Source organism: Oncorhynchus gorbuscha, linkage group LG21 (assembly GCF_021184085.1).
Source record: "Oncorhynchus gorbuscha isolate QuinsamMale2020 ecotype Even-year linkage group LG21, OgorEven_v1.0, whole genome shotgun sequence".
NCBI lineage: Eukaryota > Metazoa > Chordata > Actinopteri > Salmoniformes > Salmonidae > Oncorhynchus > Oncorhynchus gorbuscha.
Genome location: NC_060193.1, coordinates 9,303,584 through 9,324,157, shown reverse-complemented (window position 1 = coordinate 9,324,157; position 20,574 = coordinate 9,303,584). Strand labels below are relative to the sequence as shown.

Below are 20,574 nucleotides of genomic sequence, written 5' to 3'. Positions count from 1 at the left end.
GACTTGCACAAGGAGACTTCACAAGGTGACCTTCCACAAGGTGGCTTGTGGAAGGCTACCCAAAACATTTAACCCAAGTTAAACAATTTAAAGGCAATGCTACCAAATACTAATTGAGTGTATGTAATCTTCTGACCCACTGGGAATGTGATGAAAGAAATAAAAGCTGAAAGAAATCATTCTCTCTACTATTATTCTGACATTTCACCTTCTAAAAACAAAAGTGGTGATCCTAACTGACCTAAGATAGAGTTTTTACTCTGATTAAATGTCAGGAATTGTGAAAAAACAGAGTTTAAATGTATTTGGCTAAGGTGTATGTAAACTTCCGAATTCAACTGTATGTCATCGGGATCTCAACATTCACCTAAACCCTAAGTGAATAATGTGTTGTCCATGGATGCTAACCCTAATAATATTGGGACCCTGGATTATGAGTGGATATTGTAAACTACTGAGTATGTAGTGAATAATGTGTTGTCCCTAACCCTAGTATGGTAGAGATAATATTGGGACATAATGGATTATGAGTGGATATTGTAAACTACTGAGTATGTAGTGAATAATGTGTTGTCCATGGATGCTAAGTAGTATGGTAGAGATAATATTGGGACATAATGGATTATAAGTGGAGAGAAAGAAGGAGCTTTTCTCTCTTTTTCTGCACAGATTATTTGATTATGTTCAACAGTTTAACGGAAAAATACTCTTTTAGCACCCCAGTCTCCCTGTCGTCTACAGAGAAGTTATAAATAAATAAATACTTTCTCCAGGCCTCTTCAGGAACACACGCTCACTAAACAACAACAACGTCCATCACCACGTAGTGTGTGTGTGATTGTGAGAATCATGTCGGTAAGTTAATGATCCCCAATGTAACACCAAAGGGTAGGTGTGTGTTTTTAATTCACCAATACTACCAACTGAAGACTTAAAACACTCTCAATAAGTTTTGAGTGTCAAGAAAAATGGACTGAAGTGTTTTTTGAAAAGTTGGGCAGCACTTTTTTTTTAGGACGTACTGGGGTTGTTCAGTGGTACCCATATCCCCATCCTGTAGGGTCTCAGTGTGTAGGATGGCTGGGGTTGTTCAGTGGTACCCATATCCCCATCCTGTAGGGTCTCAGTGTGTAGGATGGCTGGGGTTGTTCAGTGGTACCCATATCCCCATCCTGTAGGGTCTCAGTGTGTAGGATGGCTGGGGTTGTTCAGTGGTACCCATATCCCATCCTGTAGGGTCTCAGTGTGTAGGATGGCTGGGGTTGTTCAGTGGTACCCATATCCCCATCCTGTAGGGTCTCAGTGTGTAGGATGGCTGGGGTTGTTCAGTGGTACCCATATCCCCATCCTGTAGGGTCTCAGTGTGTAGGATGGCTGTCTCCCCATAGTGCCTATACCCCAGGCCCATCTCCAAGCCCAGGATCTACCATAACCCACTAACCTTCTCTTCTTCCTGGCCTTTCAGTAAAGCCCATGCCCCAGGCCCATCCTCCCATGTCCCATCCCTAACCAGTCCAACAAGGTTCTCCTCTATTTCTAGACCAACCACCCAAGCCAAGACTGAGGCTCTTCCCATGTCAATGTGATAGTGTCCATAGCCCATGGACAGCCCTAACCCCAGCTTTAAGGTTTCCTGGTTGGTTTAATACTGTCCATAGCCCATGGACAGCCCTAACCTCAGCTTTAAGGTTTCCTGGTTGGTTTAATAGTGTCCATAGCCCATGGACAGCCCTAACCCCAGCTTTAAGGTTTCCTGGTTGGTTTAATAGTGTCCATAGCCCATGGACAGCCCTAACCCCAGCTTTAAGGTTTCCTGGTTGGTTTAATAGTGTCCATAGCCCATGGACAGCCCTAACCCCAGCTTTAAGGTTTCCTGGTTGGTTTAATAGTGTCCATAGCCCATAGACAGCCCTAACCCCAGCTTTAAGGTTTCCTGGTTGGTTTAATAGTGTCCATAGCCCATGGACAGCCCTAACCTCAGCTTTAAGGTTTCCTGGTTGGTTTAATAGTGTCCATATCCCATGGACAGCCCTAACCCCAGCTTTAAGGTTTCCTGGTTGGTTTAATAGTGTCCATAGCCCATGGACAGCCCTAACCCCAGCTTTAAGGTTTCCTGGTTGGTTTAATAGTGTCCATAGCCCATGGACAGCCCTAACCCCAGCTTTAAGGTTTCCTGGTTGGTTTAATAGTGTCCATAGCCCATGGACAGCCCTAACCCCAGCTTTAAGGTTTCCTGGTTGGTTTAATAGTGTCCATAGCCCATGGACAGCCCTAACCCTAACCCCAACCCCAGACTCTCCCTCAGCCCCCTTAACTGCTCCTCTCCCAGTCTGATCTTCTCCTCCAGCTGTCTCTGTTCCACCAGTAATGCTGCCTTCATCTTCACGTAGTGGCTGTAGTCACGGTGCTGTGGATTGATAGAGTTTAATTGATTGACACATCAATAATAACACTGGTATAGTAATCGTATGATAATATATTTACATTTACATTTAATATATGCCATTTAGCAGACACTTTTACTCAAAGCAACTACCAGTAGTGAGTGTATATGTTTTTTGTATGAATTGGCTCCAGCGGGAATCAAACCCACAAACGTCATGTTCTACCAACTGAGCCACATCTGTAATGAAAGTAGAATAGTGAAATAATGTGCATGGTACCTGTTCTGGGGAGAGGCATCGTCCCAGGACCCTTCCTACAGCCTGCTCTCTGTGGTCAACGTGTTCCTTCAGGTCCTGAGCTTCAGACAGCTGGACCTGTAGCTGTCGCTTCTTCTCCAGGAGGAGGAGCTGGGAGGGAGGGGGGGGTGGATAGGGAAGGGGGTGGAGGGAGGGGGAGAGGGAGTAGAGGGAGGGGTGGACGGAGAGGGAGGGGGGGGTGGAGAGGGGGATAGTGGGAGAGGGAGGGAGGGGTGGAGGGAGAGGGAGGGGTGGAGGAAGAGGAGGAGGGAGAGCGAGGGGTGGAGAGGGAGGGGTGGAGGGAGAGGAGGAGGGGGGTGGAGAGGGAGGAAGGAGAAGGGGGGGTGGAGGGAGGAGTTTGTTTTAATGTTGTCCTTTTCTTCATTCATTCATTCAGTCTCTGTCTGTCTGTCTCTCACCCTCTCGTGGTGTCCAGTCTCAGCGTCCAGGTTGGCCAGGGAGCTCTCCACCCTCAGTAGCCGACCAGAGAGAGACAGCAGCAGACTGACAACCTTATCCAGGTCCCCGATAAACATCCTGAACTTATCCACCTCGTTGGGTTTACAGACCACTACAACCAAGCTCTCAACCTAGAGGGGAGAAGACCTGGTTTAACTGTGGGGGTGGTGTATGTATGCGGGTGCATATGTATGTAGAGTACCCGTCAAAAGTTTGGAAATGCCTACTCATTCCCTTTTTTTCTCTCTACATTGTAGAATAATAGTGAAGAAATCAAAACTCATTCAAGATTTGTATTTATTTTTTACTATTTTCTACATTGTAGCATAATAGTGAAGACATCAAAACTATGAAATAACACATATGGAATCATGTCGTAACCAAAAAGTGTTAAACAAATCAATATATATTTTATATTTGAGATTCTTCAAAGTAGCCACCCTTTGCCTTGATGACAGCTTTGCACACTCTTGGCTTTCTCTCAACCAGCTTCATGAGGTAGTCACCTGGAATGCATTTCAATTAACAGGTGTGCATTGTTAAAAGTTAATTTGTGGAATTTCTTTGAGCAAATCGGTTGTGTTGTTACAAGGTAGGGGTGATATACAGAAGATAGCCCTATTTGGTAAAAAAAAAACAAGTCCATATTATGGCAAGAACAGCCAAGATATGAAAAGAGAAATGACAGTCGATCATTACTTTAAGAGATGAAGGTCAGTCAATCCGGAAAATTTCAAGAACTTTCTTCAAGTGCAGTCGCAAAAACCATGAAGCGCTATGATGAAACTGGCTCTCATGAGGACCGCCACAGGAAAGGAAAACCGAGAGTTGCCTTAGCTGCAGAGGATAAGTTCATTAGAGTTGCCAGCCTCAGAAATTGCAGCCCAAATAAATCCTTCACAGAGTTCAAGTAACAGACACATCTCAACATCAACTGTTCAGAGAAGACTGTGTGAATCAGGCCTTCATGGTCAAATTGATGCAAGGTAACCACTACTAAAGGACACCAATAATAAGAAGAGACTTGCTTGGGCCAAGAAACACGAGCAATTGACTTTACACCCGTGGAAATCTGTCTTTTTCTCTGAGACTTTTGGTTCCAACCACTGTGTCTTTGTGAGACAGTAGGTGAACGGATGACCTCTGCATGTGTGGATCCCACCTTGAAGCATGGAGGAGGAGGTGTGATCTGTGATTTATTTAGAATTTGAGGCACACTTAACCAGCATGGCTACCATAGCATTCTGCAGCGATACGCCATGCCATCTGGTTTGGGCTTAGTGGGACTATCATTTGTTTTTCAACAGGACAATGACTCAAAACACACTTCCAGGCTGTGTAAGGGCTAATTGACCAAGGATAGTGATGGAGTGCTGCATCAGATGACCTGGCCTCCACAATCACCTGACCTAAACCCAATTGAGATGGTTAGGGATGAGTTGGACTGCAGAGTGAAGGAAAAGCAGCCAACAAGTGCTCAGCATATGTGGGAACTCCTTCAAGACTGTTGGAAAAGCATTCCACATGAAGCTGGTTGAGAGAATGCCAAGCGTATGCAAAGCTGTCATCAAGGCAAAGGGTGGCTACTTTGAAGAATCTAAAATACTACGTGAGTCCATGTGTTATTTCATAGTTGTGATGTCTTCACTGTTATTCTACAATGTAGAACATAGTAAAAATAAAGAAAAACCCTTGAATGAGTAGGTGTGTCAAAACTTGTGTGTGTGTGTGTACTGTACATACCTCTTCTCCCAGCTGTGTGTTAGCCCGTATATCTTCCTGTAGACCTCTCTGTGCTTCTCTCAGAACTCCTAGCTTCTTACGGAGACTTTCCATCAACTGTTTCTGTATAGTGAGAGGAGGAGGAGACAGGGGGAGACAGGGGGAGGAGGAGACAGGGGGAGACAGGGGGAGGGAGACAGGGGAGGGGCAGACAGGGGAGAGACAGGGGGAGGGGAGACAGGGGAGGAGGAGACAGGGGGAGAGGAGACCGGGGGAGACAGGGGGAGACAGAGGGAGGGGGAGACAGGGGGAGGAGGAGACAGGGGGAGGAGGAGACAGGGGGAGGGGGAGACAGGGGGAGACAGAGGGAGGGGGAGACAGGGGGAGACAGGGGGAGGAGGAGACAGGGGGAGACAGGGGGAGACAGAGGGAGGGGGAGACAGGGGGAGGAGGAGACAGGGGGAGACAGGGGGAGGGGAGACAGGGGGAGACAGGGGGAGACAGGGGGAGGGGAGACAGGGGGAGGGGCAGACAGGGGAGGGGGAGACAGGGGAGGGGAGACAGGGGGAGGAGGAGAGAGGGGGAGAGGAGACCGGGGGGGGGGAGACAGGGGGAGGAGGAGACAGGGGGAGGGGGAGACAGGGGGAGACAGGGAGAGACAGGGGGAGGAGCAGACAGGGGGAGGAGGGAGACAGGGGGAGGAGGAGACAGGGGGAGACAGGGGGAGGAGGAGACAGGGGGAGAGGAGACCGGGGAGGGGGAGACAGGGGGAGGAGGAGACAGGGGAGGGGGAGACAGGGGGAGACAGGGAGAGACAGGGGGAGGAGCAGACAGGGGGAGGAGGGAGACAGGGGGAGGAGGAGACAGGGGGAGACAGGGGGATAAGGAGACAGGGGGAGACAGGGGGGGAGACAGGGGGATGAGGAGACAGGGGAGACAGGGGGACAAGGAGACAGGGAGAGGGGGAGACAGGGAGGGGGAGACAGGGGGAGGCAGGGGGGCAGGGGGAGGGGAGAGACAGGGAGGAGGAGACAGGGGGAGGGGAGACAGGGAGAGGGAGGCAGGGAGACAGGGAGGGGGAGACAGGGAGGGGGAGACATGGAGAGGGGGGAGACAGGGGGAGACAGGGGGAGTTAATCATGGATCAACATACCATCTCTCTTCCTCTCACTCAACATTAGTGATTTAGTTGTGGGATCAAAGTGGGATCAATTACATTGAAATTACATCTAATCGACAATCGCAGCAGTACTCAAATCAATTTACATTTTCAAACATCCTAACTTGTAAGACAGCTCGTCATCATCGCCGTGTGTGTGCTAGTGAGTACCTTCATACGTGTATTTACATGGTTTATTACCTTATAAGACAGTTGGTCATCGTGGTCAGTATCTCTGGCATCTGAGCAGTAGTCTTTCATCTGAGTGAGGAGCTGAGCCTTGGCTGCTGAGGTAGAATAATAGGACGAACAACTGGAGCTGGCACCAGAATGCCTGGGGTGGGGAGGAGAGGAGGGAGAGGAGGAGGGAGAAGGGGAGAGAGGCAGAAGAGGAGAGGAGGGAGAGGAGGAGGGAGAAGGGGAGAGAGGCAGAGGAGGAGAGGAGGAGAGGAGATGGAGTGATGGGGGAGGAGAGGAGGGAGAGGAGGAGGGAGAAGGGGAGAGAGGCAGATGAGGAGAGGAGATGGAGTGATGGGGGAGGGGGAGGAGATGGAGTGATGGGGGGAGGGGAGGAGAGGAGGGAGAGGAGGAGGGAGAAGGGGAGAGAGGCAGAGGAGGAGAGGAGATGGAGTGATGGGGGAGGGGAGGAGATGGAGTGATGGGGGGAGGGGAGGAGATGGAGTGATGGGGGAGGGGGAGAGGAGATGGAGTGATGGGGAAGAGATGGAGTGATGGGGGAGGGGGAGAGGAGATGGAGTGATGGGGGAGGGGGAGGAGATGGGGATGGGGGGAGGAGATGGAGTGATGGGGGAGGAGATGGAGTGATGGGGGAGGGGAGAGGAGATGGAGTGATGGGGGAGGGGGGGAGGAGATGGAGTGATGGGGGAGGGGGAGAGGAGATGGAGTGATGGGGGGGATGGAGATGGAGATGATGGGGGAGGGGGAGAGGAGATGGAGTGATGGGGGAGGAGGGGATGGGGGAGGGGAGGAGATGGAGTGATGGGGGAGGGGGGAGATGGAGATGGAGTGATGGGGGAGGAGATGGAGTGATGGGGGAGGGGGGAGGAGATGGAGTGATGGGGGAGGGGGAGATGGAGTGATGGGGGAGGGGGAGGAGATGGAGTGATGGGGGGAGCATAAGACGTAGGGTTTCAAATTACATGAAAATATGTTCCGTAATAATGTAAATGTTGACATAAGTCCATAAAGACAGTAGACTATGTTTATTTGCTTTTGCTGACACATGCATTGTTTGTCTTTGAGAGATATAGTCCTTTATTAGAGCAATGTGTATGAATGAGCAAATGAATGAGCAAATGCATAAACCCCAAACACACACAGACACAGTACACCTACCTATCCAGGCTGTCAGTGTTTTTCTCAGAGTTTGAGCTACGGTAGGCCCCTCTCCATCTCTCTGTGCCCGCCTTGCCCTCACCGCTCTGGGGGAATAGCTCCTCCATGAGTCCCTCTCTGGTCCCCATCCCCTGGTCCTCCATCTCCCCATCCAGGGACCCAGTCTCTGCAGTCTTCCTACCTGCCGGCGAGGCCTCCTGGTCAGGCAGCGTATCGATGTCTGTCTCCAGAACCTGTAGTAGAGTTCAGATCGTACCGGTAAGTTCACACTTTTATATAGTTCTATATAATATAGAGTTATATAATGTATAGTTATATATAATATATAGTAATATAATATATAGTTATATAATATATAGTGCTATAATATATAGTTATAAAATGTATAGTTATATAATGTATAGTTATATATAATATATAGTTATATAATATATAGTTATATATACTATATAGTTATATATACTATATAGTTATATATAATTTATAGTTATATAATTTATAGTTATATATACTATATAGTTATATATAATATATAGTTCTATATATATATATAGTTCTATAATGTATAGTTCTATAATATATAGTTATATATACTATATAGTAATATAATATATAGTTATATACTATATAGTTATATATAATATATAGTTATATATATTATATAGTTATATATAATATATAGTTATATAATATATAGTTATATATAATATATAGTTATATATAATATATAGTTATATATAATTTATAGTTATATAATATATGGTTCTATAATATATAGTTCTATAATATATGGTTCTATAATATATAGTTCTATAATATATGGTTCTATAATATATAGTTCTGTAATATATAGTTCTATAATATATAGTTCTATAATATATAGTTCTGTAATATATAGTTCTATAATATATGGTTCTATAATATATAGTTCTGTAATATATAGTTCTATGATATATGGTTCTAGAATATATAGTTCTGTAATATATAGTTCTAGAATATATAGTTCTGTAATATAAAGTTCTGTAATATATAGTTCTGTAATATATAGTTCTATAATATATAGTTCTATAATATATAGTTCTATAATATATAGTTCTGTAATATATAGTTCTATAATATATAGTTCTATAATATATAGTTCTATAATATATGGTTCTGTAATATATAGTTCTATAATATATAGTGCTATAAGTTAGCAGCATGCTCCGGGGTGAAGTTTTGCCTAGGTAGGATCAGCTTCCCCTCCCCCAATCCTATCACTGGAGGATGTCTTTAACTATTAGTGGGGAACATGAAAATCTGACCCAAGATCAGCATCTTGGGGCAACTTCACCCTACTCCTTAGCAGCACAGTGAATCTTGTCACACACCGTGACGGGCAGAGCAAAACACTGGAGCTCTGTCCTGATTGGCTCTTCATCCTCAGGAAGCCCCTCCTCCTGGAAATCGTCAATGTCTGTTTCCATGGGGATGTCCACTTCCTGTTCCAAGCTCTGGGCGGAGCTCGGGCTAAAACCTGGTTCCAGTTCCAAGTCGGGTTCCAATTCTGGTTCTGGAATGGGAATCAATCGATCATATCATATATATATATCCCTTTCTACATCAGCAGTTGTCACTTTACAGAATCAGACTGATGTTCCTTACTGTTGTTATTGTTGTTGTGGGGATGATTCCGGAATCTTCTACTGTTCTGTAGCTGTTGCTGCTGCTCGTAGCTCATAGCAAAGTAGGACTCGAGAGAGATAGCACCATTCTCTATGGTGGGGAGGGCTGAGACGCTATGCACCCTGGGAGATGGAGTTCTCTCCCACTCAGCACCAGCCCTCTGCTGTCTATGAGAGATGGGCTTCAACACAGCAGGGCGATCTTGATCATCCATGTTGCATAGCCTGGAGTGGGATGACAATAGGGTTAAGCGTGTGTGTGTGTGTGTGTGTGTGTGTGTGTGTGTGTGTGTGTGTGTGTGTGTGTGTGTGTGTGTGTGTGTGTGTGTGTGTGTGTGTGTGTGTGTGTGTGTGTGTGTGTGTGTGTGTTCAGTCTCCATCTCCTCACCTGGCTTGGTTGTCTGATGGTGGTAGAGGGGGCAGTGAGTTGTCGTAATGAGTGGGTGTGTCTCTCTCTCTATGTTGTGGAGCCACCGGCCGGAAGGTCCTGCGTGTGAACCGGGGACTGGGCGTGGCTTGTGAAAAGGGGCGTTCCTGGAGCTGGCTCAGGCTACAGTGCTGGCACCCTTCTAGCTCCTCCCTCTGAGGGGGGAGGCTGTAAGAGCGCTGATGCGTCATTTTGGATGTTTCTGTGGGACACGGGGTGTGAGGAGAGTGAGAGCATAGACCCTCTGGTGGACTGAGAGGGAGAGGATGGACTGATGAAGAAGAGGTGGAGGAGAGAGAAGAGGCGAAGAGGGTGTGGTGGGACGCTCTCCTTCGGTGGAACGCTTCCCATTTGGGGGGAGGCGGCCTGGGAGGGGGTGGGGTTTTCTTCCTGGTAGCCACTCCCCTAGCACTTCCCACTCCACCAACCCCGCCTCCCTCCTCCAGCTCTGAAAGCGGTGTCGCTGTAGCAACCGAGGGGGAAGTACGGTGGTATGTGGAGTCGAAGCGTAGATCATTCTCCGACATGGCCCTACTTCGTAGTGATGAAGACGATGATGAAGACGTGGGATCATCCACACTACAGGCAGACAGCCTGCCACTCCGACCCAGCTGGTGGTGGTGGTGTGGTGTAACTGTTATAGCACAATCTGGTGGCCTGGTGCAGGAATCACGTCTGTACCGCGGGTAGTCCCTGAGAGAGACGGAGAGAGAGAGAGACAGAGAGAGGGAGAGAGAGAGAGAGACAGAGAGAGGGAGAGATACGGAGAGAGAGAGAGAGACAGAGAGAGGGAGGGAGAGATTGAATTGAATTGAGAGACAGAGACAGAGAGACAGAGAGAGGGAGAGAGAGAGAGACAGAGAGACGAGAGAGAGAGAGAGAGAGAGCCAGAGAGAGGGGAGAGAGAGAGAGAGAGAGAGAGAGGGAGAGAGAGATTGAATTGAATTGAGAGACAGAGACAGAGAGAGAGAGAGAGAGAGGGAGAGAGAGATTGAATTGAATTGAGAGACAGAGAGAGAGAGAGAGAGAGAGAGAGAGAGAGAGAGAGACAGAGACAGAGAGAGAGAGAGAGAGAGAGAGAGAGAGACAGAGAGAGAGACAGAGAGAGAGAGAGAGAGAGACAGAGAGAGAGACAGAGAGAGAGACTGTATATATATATGATATGACATTTGTAATGTCTTTATTGTTTTGAAACTTCTGTATGTGTAATGGTCCAGGGCAGTGAGTGTGTAATGGTCCAGGGCAGTGGGGCTGCACTCAGCTCTTAGTGCAGGACTTCCCCAACCTAGGAAAGATAGTGGAAACCAAAAAAGGACAAGGACGGCACCCCGACCTCTCCCCTCACCTCCAACAGCAGGAACCCAGGCCCTGACCCACACAACAAGTCTATCCTCCCCCTGCCTGCCTACGACCACCAGAGACAAGACCACACTACCACCAGCCTGCTGAGAAACAGGCTGGCTCTGTTAGAGGTATGGGTTACTGAACTGAAGGAGCAGCCCCCCAGCTACACCACCTCCAGCCTGCTGAGAGACAGGCTGGCTCTGTTAGAGGTATGGGTTACTGAGCTGAAGGAGCAGCCCCCCAGCTACACCACCTCCAGCCTGCTGAGAGACAGGCTGGCTCTGTTAGAGGTATGGGTTACTGAGCTGAAGGAGCAGCCCCCCAGCTACACCACCTCCAGCCTGCTGAGAGACAGGCTGGCTCTGTTAGAGGTATGGGTTACTGAGCTGAAGGAGCAGCCCCCCAGCTACACCACCTCCAGCCTGCTGAGAGACAGGCTGGCTCTGTTAGAGGTATGGGTTACTGAGCTGAAGGAGTAGCCCCCCAGCTACACCACCTCCAGCCTGCTGAGAGACAGGCTGGCTCTGTTAGAGGTATGGGTTACTGAGCTGAAGGAGCAGCCCCCCAACTACACCACCTCCAGCCTGCTGAGAGACAGGCTGGCTCTGTTAGAGGTATGGGTTACTGAGCTGAAGGAGCAGCCCCCCAACTACACCACTTCCAGCCTGCTGAGAGACAGGCTGGCTCTGTTAGAGGTATGGGTTACTGAGCTGAAGGAGCAGCCCCCCAGCTACACCACCTCCAGCCCAGACACAGAGCTTCTACAGGACCTGATCGACCAGCTGAAGAACTCTGTCCAGGAGCTGAGAGAGAGTCTTACCACAGCTCTAGAGGAGGTAAAGGCCACTATGAGGAGAGAGTCTTACCATAGCTCTAGAGGAGGTAAAGGCCACTATGAGGAGAGAGTCTTACCACAGCTCTAGAGGAGGTAAAGGCCACTATGAGGAGAGAGTCTTACCACAGCTCTAGAGGAGGTAAAGGCCACTATGAGGAGAGAGCCTTACCACAGCTCTTGAGGAGGTAAAGGCCACTATGAGGAGAGAGTCTTACCATAGCTCTAGAGGAGGTAAAGGCCACTATGAGGAGAGAGTCTTACCATAGCTCTAGAGGAGGTAAAGGCCACTATGAGGAGAGAGTCTTGCCATAGCTCTAGAGGAGGTAAAGGCCACTATGAGGAGAGAGTCTTACCACAGCTCTAGAAGAGGTAAAGGCCACTATGAGGAGAGAGTCTTACCACAGCTCTAGAGGAGGTAAAGGCCACTATGAGGAGAGAGTCTTACCATAGCTCTAGATGAGGTAAAGGCCACTATGAGGAGAGAGTCTTACCATAGCTCTAGAGGAGGTAAAGGCCACTATGAGGAGAGAGTCTTGCCATAGCTCTTGAGGAGGTAAAGGCCACTATGAGGAGAGAGTCTTACCATAGCTCTTGAGGAGGTAAAGGCCACTATGAGGAGAGAGTCTTACCATAGCTCTAGAGGAGGTAAAGGCCACCATGAAGAGAGAGTCTTACCACAGCTCTTGAGGAGGTAAAGGCCACTATGAGGAGAGAGTCTTACCACAGCTCTTGAGGAGGTAAAGGCCACTATGAGGAGAGAGTCTTACCACAGCTCTGGAGGAGGTAAAGGCCACTATGAGGAGAGAGCTGGTGCAGGTAAAGGAGGAGGTGGTAAAGGAGTTGTCTGTCATCCAGAAGGTGCTGCAGCACAGAAAACAGACTGTAGAGACTCCTAGAGAGAAGCTGCAGCCCCTCACCACCCCTAACAACCCCACCTTTAACCCCATCCCCCCAAGGAGCCCCAGGTCCCCTCAACGCCTCCCCAGACCCAGTGCACCCCACAGGTCCCACCCACCAACAGAGCATCACCACCTCGATCAGCACAGCCAGACTGGACCGGGCCCAGCCTACTACCCCATAGCAGACCACCACCTCTACCAGACCACCACCTCTACCAGACCAGAGACTCTGTAGGATTGAGTAAACAGCCCATCCAAAACATCTGTACTAAACGCACGCACACGCGCTCGCACACACACACACTGTTTCTCACTCTGAACATCTTAGTAGTTACTGTATTTCTGACTGTTATCCTGTTTCTTACTCTGAACATCTTAGTAGTTAGTAGTTACTGTATTTCTGACTGTTATCCTGTTTCTCACTCTGAACATCTTAGTAGTTACTGTATTTCTGACTGTTATCCTGTTTCTCACTCTGAACATCTTAGTAGTTAGTAGTTACTGTATTTCTGACTGTTATCCTGTTTCTCACTCTGAACAACTTAGTAGTTAGTAGTTGAACTGTTATCTTGAACAGTTAGTAGTTACTGTATTTCTGACTGTTATCCTGTTTCTCTCTCTGAACATCTAAGTAGTTAGTAGTTACTGTATTTCTGACTGTTATCCTGTGTCTCACTTTGAACATCTTAGTAGTTACTGTATTTCTGACTGTTATCCTGTTTCTTACTCTGAACATCTTAGTAGTTAGTAGTTACTGTATTTCTGACTGTTATCCTGTTTCTCACTCTGAACATCTTAGTAGTTACTGTATTTCTGACTGTTATCCTGTGTCTCACTCTGAACTTCTTAGTAGTTACTGTATTTCTGACTGTTATCCTGTTTCTTACTCTGAACATCTTAGTAGTTAGTAACATCTTAGTAGAACATCTTAGTAGTTACTGTATTTCTGACTGTTATCCTGTTTCTCACTCTGAACATCTTAGTAGTTACTGTATTTCTGACTGTTATCCTGTGTCTCACTCTGAACTTCTTAGTAGTTACTGTATTTCTGACTGTTATCCTGTTTCTCACTCTGAACAACTTAGTAGTTAGTAGTTACTGTATTTCTGACTGTTATCCTGTTTCTCACTCTGAACATCTTGGAAGTTAGTAGTTACTGTATTTCTGACTGTTATCCTGTGTCTCACTCCGCACATCTTAGTAGTTACTGTATTTCTGACTGTTATCCTGTGTCTCACTTTGAACATCTTAGTAGTTACTGTATTTCTGACTGTTATCCTGTTTCTCACTCTGAACATCTTAGTAGTTACTGTATTTCTGACTGTTATCCTGTTTCTCACTCTGAACATCTAAGTAGTTAGTAGTTACTGTATTTCTGACTGTTATCCTGTGTCTCACTCTGAACATCTTAGTAGTTACTGTATTTCTGACTGTTATCCTGTGTCTCACTCTGAACATCTTAGTAGTTACTGTATTTCTGAATGGTATCCTGTTTCTCACTCTGAACATCTCAGCAGTTACTGTATTTCTGACTGTTATCCTGTCTCTCACTCTGAACAACTTAGTAGTTACTATATTTCTGACTGCTATTCTTTCTTTTTCCAACATGAAATCACTATCAGTCAGCATGTGGAACATTCGGAGCCTAAACTCATCAACCTTTGGACTGAAGAGTTTAGCACTGGAGTTCAACAACAATCTAAAATATGTTGACATCATCATTCTGCAGGAGACATGGTGTAAGGCTGGCGTTGTCACTCACTGCCCCACAGGATACAGAGAGGTCACTGTCCCACAGGCTACAGAGAGGTCACTGTCCCACAGGCTACAGAGAGGTCACTGCCCCACAGGATACAGAGAGTACACTGTCCCACAGGCTACAGAGAGGTCACTGTCCCACAGGCTACAGAGAGGAGAGAGGTCACTGCCCCACAGGATACAGAGAGGTCACTGTCCCACAGGCTACAGAGAGGTCACTGTCCCACAGGCTACATAGAGGTCACTGACCCACAGGCTACAGAGAGGTCACTGTCCCACAGGCTACAGAGAGATCACTGTCCCACAGGCTACAGAGAGGTCACTGTCCCACAGGCTACAGAGAGGTCACTGTCCCACAGGCTACAGAGAGGTCACTGTCCCACAGGCTACAGAGAGGAGAGAGGTCACTGTCCCACAGGCTACAGAGAGGTCACTGTCCCACAGGCTACAGAGAGGAGAGAGGTCACTGCCCCACAGGATACAGAGAGGTCACTGTCCCACAGGATACAGGGAGGTCACTGTCCCACAGGATACAGGGAGGTCACTGTCCCACAGGATACAGAGAGGTCACTGTCCCACAGGCTACAGGGAGGTCACTGTCCCACAGGCTACAGAGAGGAGAGAGGTCACTGCCCCACAGGATACAGGGAGGTCACTGTCCAACAGGCTACAGAGAGGAGAGAGGTCACTGCCCCACAGGATACAGAGAGATCACTGTCCCACAGGATACAGAGAGGTCACTGTCCCACAGGCTACAGGGAGGTCACTGTCCCACAGGCTACAGAGAGGAGAGAGGTCACTGCCCCACAGGATACAGGGAGGTCACTGTCCCACAGGCTACAGAGAGGAGAGAGGTCACTGCCCCACAGGATACAGGGAGGTCACTGTCCCACAGGCTACAGAGAGGAGAGAGGTCACTGTCCCACAGGATACAGAGAGGTCACTGTCCCACAGGATACAGGGAGGTCACTGTCCCACAGGATACAGGGAGGTCACTGTCCCACAGGATACAGGGAGGTCACTGTCCCACAGGCTACAGGGAGGTCACTGTCCCACAGGATACAGGGAGGTCACTGTCCCACAGGATACAGAGAGGTCACTGTCCCACAGGATACGGGGAGGAGAGAGGTCACTGCCCCACAGGATACAGAGAGGTCACTGTCCCACAGGCTACAGGGAGGAGAGAGGTCACTGTCCCACAGGATACAGGGAGGTCACTGTCCCACAGGATACAGAGAGGTCACTGTCCCACAGGATACAGGGAGGAGAGAGGTCACTGTCCCACAGTATACAGAGAGGTCACTGTCCCACAGGATACAGGGAGGTCACTGTCCCACAGGCTACAGAGAGGAGAGATCCCCCCCCCTCAGAATCTCCATATGACTCAGAGGAGATTCACAGCCCAGTAAACTGTACAACATCAGACATTCACAGTCCAGTCAGCTGTACAACATCAGACATTCACAGACCAGTCAGCTGTACAACATCAGACATTCACAGTCCAGTAATCTGTACAACATCAGACATTCACAGTAATCTGTACAACGTCAGACATTCACAGTAATCTGTACAACATCAGACATTCACAGTAATCTGTACAACATCAGACATTCACAGCCCAGTAAACTGTACAACATCAGACATTCACAGCCCAGTAATCTGTACAACATCAGACATTCACAGTCCAGTAAACTGTACAACATCAGACATTCACAGTCCAGTAAACTGTACAACATCAGACATTCACAGTCCAGTAAACTGTACAACATCAGACATTCACAGTAAACTGTACAACATCAGACATTCACAGTCCAGTAAACTGTACAACATCAGACATTCACAGTCCAGTAAACTGTACAACATCAGACATTCACAGTCCAGTAAACTGTACAACATCAGACATTCACAGTAAACTGTACAACATCAGACATTCACAGCCCAGTAAACTGTACAACATCAGACATTCACAGCCCAGTAAACTGTACAACATCAGACATTCACAGTCCAGTAAACTGTACAACATCAGACATTCACAGTCCAGTAATCTGTACAACATCAGACATTCATACAGATGGGCCCAAAACAGCACCGAAGATACCAGAAAGCAACCTGGAACCAAGATATCCAAACACTCTTAGATAACTTTCTGGATACCACATTCACTCACAGTGAAGAAGACATCAATCTGGCAGTAAAAAACATCAACTATATATTCAGGCAAACGGCAAAAGAAGCACAATTGAAATTGACAAAAGAAACATAACAAAAAAAAACACAGATGACGACTGGTTTGATGCAGATTGTAAAATGTATGCACACATGACTGTAAGTCGCTTTGGATAAAAGTGGGATCCGCTTCATTTAGCGTCTGCTAAATGGCATATATTATTATTATATATTATAAAATTATGAGGAAAAAACTTAGAACACCTCCAACCAAAAGCACAGAGACCCAAATAAATGGTGAATTACGCCTTCATTACTGTGAGACTTTAAAACTCTATAAACGTAACACTCAGAACCAAAAAAGCCCAGTACAACAGCAGGCAGCTGACACTAATTGAGGAGTCCATAAACACAAACAACTTCTGGCAAAATTGGAAAAACCTTTTAAAAAATCTAAAGAGGAATTAGTGATATAAAATGGTGACATATGGAGCCATGTTAAAACCCTCTACAACACCGTTCAAATGGACACAAACGCAGAGCAACGACACATTCATGACAAGTTGAATGGATTAGAAAAAGCTATAAAGGACAATCAAAATCCATTGGACTCCCCAATGACTGACCAGGAGCTCTATAGGAAACTAAACTATTACTGACCAGGAGCTCTATAAGACACTAAACTATTACTGACCAGGAGCTCTATAGGAAACTAAACTATTACTGACCAGGAGCTCTATAAGACACTAAACTATTACTGACCAGGAGCTCTATAAGACACTAAACTATTACTGACCAGGAGCTCTATAAGACACTAAACTATTACTGACCAGGAGCTCTATAAGACACTAAACTATTACTGACCAGGAGCTCTATAAGACACTAAACTATTACTGACCAGGAGCTCTATAAGACACTAAACTATTACTGACCAGGAGCTCTATAAGACACTAAACTATTACTGACCAGGAGCTCTATAAGACACTAAACTATTACTGACCAGGAGCTCTATAAGACACTAAACTATTACTGACCAGGAGCTCTATAAGAAACTAAACTATTACTGACCAGGAGCTCTATTACTGACCAGGAGCTCTATAAGACACTAAACTATTACTGACCAGGAGCTCTATAAGACACTAAACTATTACTGACCAGGAGCTCTATAAGACACTAAACTATTACTGACCAGGAGCTCTATAAGACACTAAACTATTACTGACCAGGAGCTCTATAAGACACTAAACTATTACTGACCAGGAGCTCTATAAGACACTAAACTATTACTGACCAGGAGCTCTATAAGACACTAAACTATTACTGACCAGGAGCTCTATAAGACACTAAACTATTACTGACCAGGAGCTCTATAAGACACTAAACTATTACTGACCAGGAGCTCTATAAGACACTAAACTATTACTGACCAGGAGCTCTATAAGACACTAAACTATTACTGACCAGGAGCTCTATAAGACACTAAACTATTACTGACCAGGAGCTCTATAAGACACTAAACTATTACTGACCAGGAGCTCTATAAGACACTAAACTATTACTGACCAGGAGCTCTATAAGACACTAAACTATTACTGACCAGGAGCTCTATAAGACACTAAACTATTACTGACCAGGAGCTCTATAAGACACTAAACTATTACTGACCAGGAGCTCTATAAGACACTAAACTATTACTGACCAGGAGCTCTATAAGACACTAAACTATTACTGACCAGGAGCTCTATAAGACACTAAACTATTACTGACCAGGAGCTCTATAAGACACTAAACTATTACTGACCAGGAGCTCTATAAGAAACTAAACTATTACTGACCAGGAGCTCTATAAGACACTAAACTATTACTGACCAGGAGCTCTATAAGAAACTAAACTATTACTGACCAGGAGCTCTATAAGACACTAAACTATTACTGACCAGGAGCTCTATAAGACACTAAACTATTACTGACCAGGAGCTCTATAAGACACTAAACTATTACTGACCAGGAGCTCTATAAGACACTAAACTATTACTGACCAGGAGCTCTATAAGACACTAAACTATTACTGACCAGGAGCTCTATAAGACACTAAACTATTACTGACCAGGAGCTCTATAAGACACTAAACTATTACTGACCAGGAGCTCTATAAGACACTAAACTATTACTGACCAGGAGCTAAGACACTAAATAAGACACTATAAGACACTAAACTATTACTGACCAGGAGCTCTATAAGACACTAAACTATTACTGACCAGGAGCTCTATAAGACACTAAACTATTACTGACCAGGAGCTCTATAGGAAACTTCAGGCTCTCAAATTTAAAAAAGCATGCAGACCTGATGGCATCCTAAATGAGATGCTCAAACTCACTAGCGCAAAATGTCAATTGGCTACATTAAAACTGTTCAATTTGATCCTGAGTGTAGGTTATTTCCCTGACATCTGGAATCAAGGGCTCAATCTTTAAGAACACATTGGACCCTAACAATTCCAGAAGCATTTGTGTGAACAGTAACCTGGGGAAGGTTTTCTGTAGTATTATAAATGTAAGAGTTCTAAACTTCCTTAATAAGCACAATGTCTTGATTAAAAGCCAAATAGGATTTATACCAAAACATCGCACGACTGATCATACACCCTAAACATGTCCACCAAAATAATACCAAAATGTACGCTTGCTTTATCGACTTCCAAAAAGCATTTGATTCTATTTGGCATACAGGACTGTTCTACAAGATTATTGAAAGTGGTGTAGGGGGTAAAACATATTACATAATTAACTCAATGTATACTGGCAATACGTGCAGCATGAAAATTGGCAAGAAAATAACATAATTCTTTAACCAGGGGCGGGGCCTTCACCAGGGTTGCAATCTGAGCCCTGCACTCTTCAATATTTACATCAACGAATTGGCCACTATTCTAGAAGAATCCTCAGCCCCTGGTGTTAGTCTCCACAATTCAGAGGTTAAATGGCCTGCCCTTCGCAGATGACCTATGCCTGCTGTTCACCACAGCACATGGCCTACAGCAGAGCCTGGACCTGCTAGAGCAGTACTACCAGACCTGAGCCCTGGCAGTAAACCCCAAAAAGAGTAAAATAATGATTTTCCAGAGAAAATCCAGATCTCAGGGAATTAGACCAAAGTTATATTACACTGGACTGGACACACTAAAATTACTTCGGGTTTAAAATAAGCTCAACTGGACACCTTAGCGGCGCCGTGAATGAACTGAGAGAGAAAGCACACAGGGCATTCTACGCCATTAAAAAACACATTCAAATTGAAATACCTATTAAAATGTGGCTAAAACGAATTGAATGTGTCATTGAACCAATTGCACTTTATGGCAGTGAGGTGTGGGGTCCACTTGCAAAACAAGATTTTAAACAATGGGCCAAACACCCCATTGAAACCCTGCATGCAGAGTTCTGTAAGATTCTCCTACATGTCCAGAGGAAAACTACAAGCAATGTATGCAGGGCAGAATTAGGCCAATATCCACTATTAATAAAAACTCATAAAAGAGTGATTCCATTTTGGAAACATCTAAAATACAGTGACCCCCTCTCATATCACTACCAAGCCCTGCTATACCAAGAGCACAAGCACAAAGCAGTGCTATCTGGCCCTAAATCGACAGTACACCGTAGCGAACTATTTGACCATGGTTACTGATCAAAACCTTAGAAAAACCTTGACAAAGTACAGGCTCAGTGAGCACAGCCTTGCCATTGAGAAGGGTAGACACAAGAAAACCTGGTTCCCTGTAGAGGAAAGGCTGTGCAACCACTGCACAACAGCAGAAACTGAGACAGAGCTGCATTTCCTGACAAAACGTCAAAAATATAAAACAATTAGAGTGTCATTTCCCCAAATTTGAAACCCTTTCAAAGACCTCTCTGATGAGAGTAGGCTACCCGTCCTGTTGGGGCAGGACGCAGAGAGCTGTGGGTTGACAGCGCACTACATTGAAGACCTCTCTGATGGGAACAGGCAACCCGTCCTGTTGGGGGAGGACGCAGAGAGCTGTGGGTTGACAGCGCACTACATTGAAGACCTCTCTGATGGGAACAGGCTACCCGTCCTGT

The 20,574-nt window shown here is 46.2% G+C and overlaps 1 protein-coding gene across 1 annotated transcript in view; it reads right to left on the bottom strand.

The window, feature by feature from the left end:
- Window positions 1–496: 496 nt before the first annotated feature.
- The window catches only part of LOC124008868 (protein Shroom4-like), a 100,916-nt gene continuing 80,838 nt past the window's right edge, over window positions 497–20,574 (bottom strand). The window contains exons 11-19 of the mRNA XM_046320452.1: window positions 9,430–10,161; window positions 9,022–9,266; window positions 8,748–8,929; window positions 7,378–7,610; window positions 6,223–6,355; window positions 4,884–4,985; window positions 3,101–3,271; window positions 2,664–2,792; window positions 497–2,407 (exon numbers count right to left, since the gene is read on the bottom strand). Of these exons, the coding sequence (XP_046176408.1) occupies window positions 2,243–2,407; window positions 2,664–2,792; window positions 3,101–3,271; window positions 4,884–4,985; window positions 6,223–6,355; window positions 7,378–7,610; window positions 8,748–8,929; window positions 9,022–9,266; window positions 9,430–10,161 (2,092 nt within the window). The 3' untranslated portion in view covers window positions 497–2,242. The remainder of the gene's footprint in view (window positions 2,408–2,663; window positions 2,793–3,100; window positions 3,272–4,883; window positions 4,986–6,222; window positions 6,356–7,377; window positions 7,611–8,747; window positions 8,930–9,021; window positions 9,267–9,429; window positions 10,162–20,574) is intronic.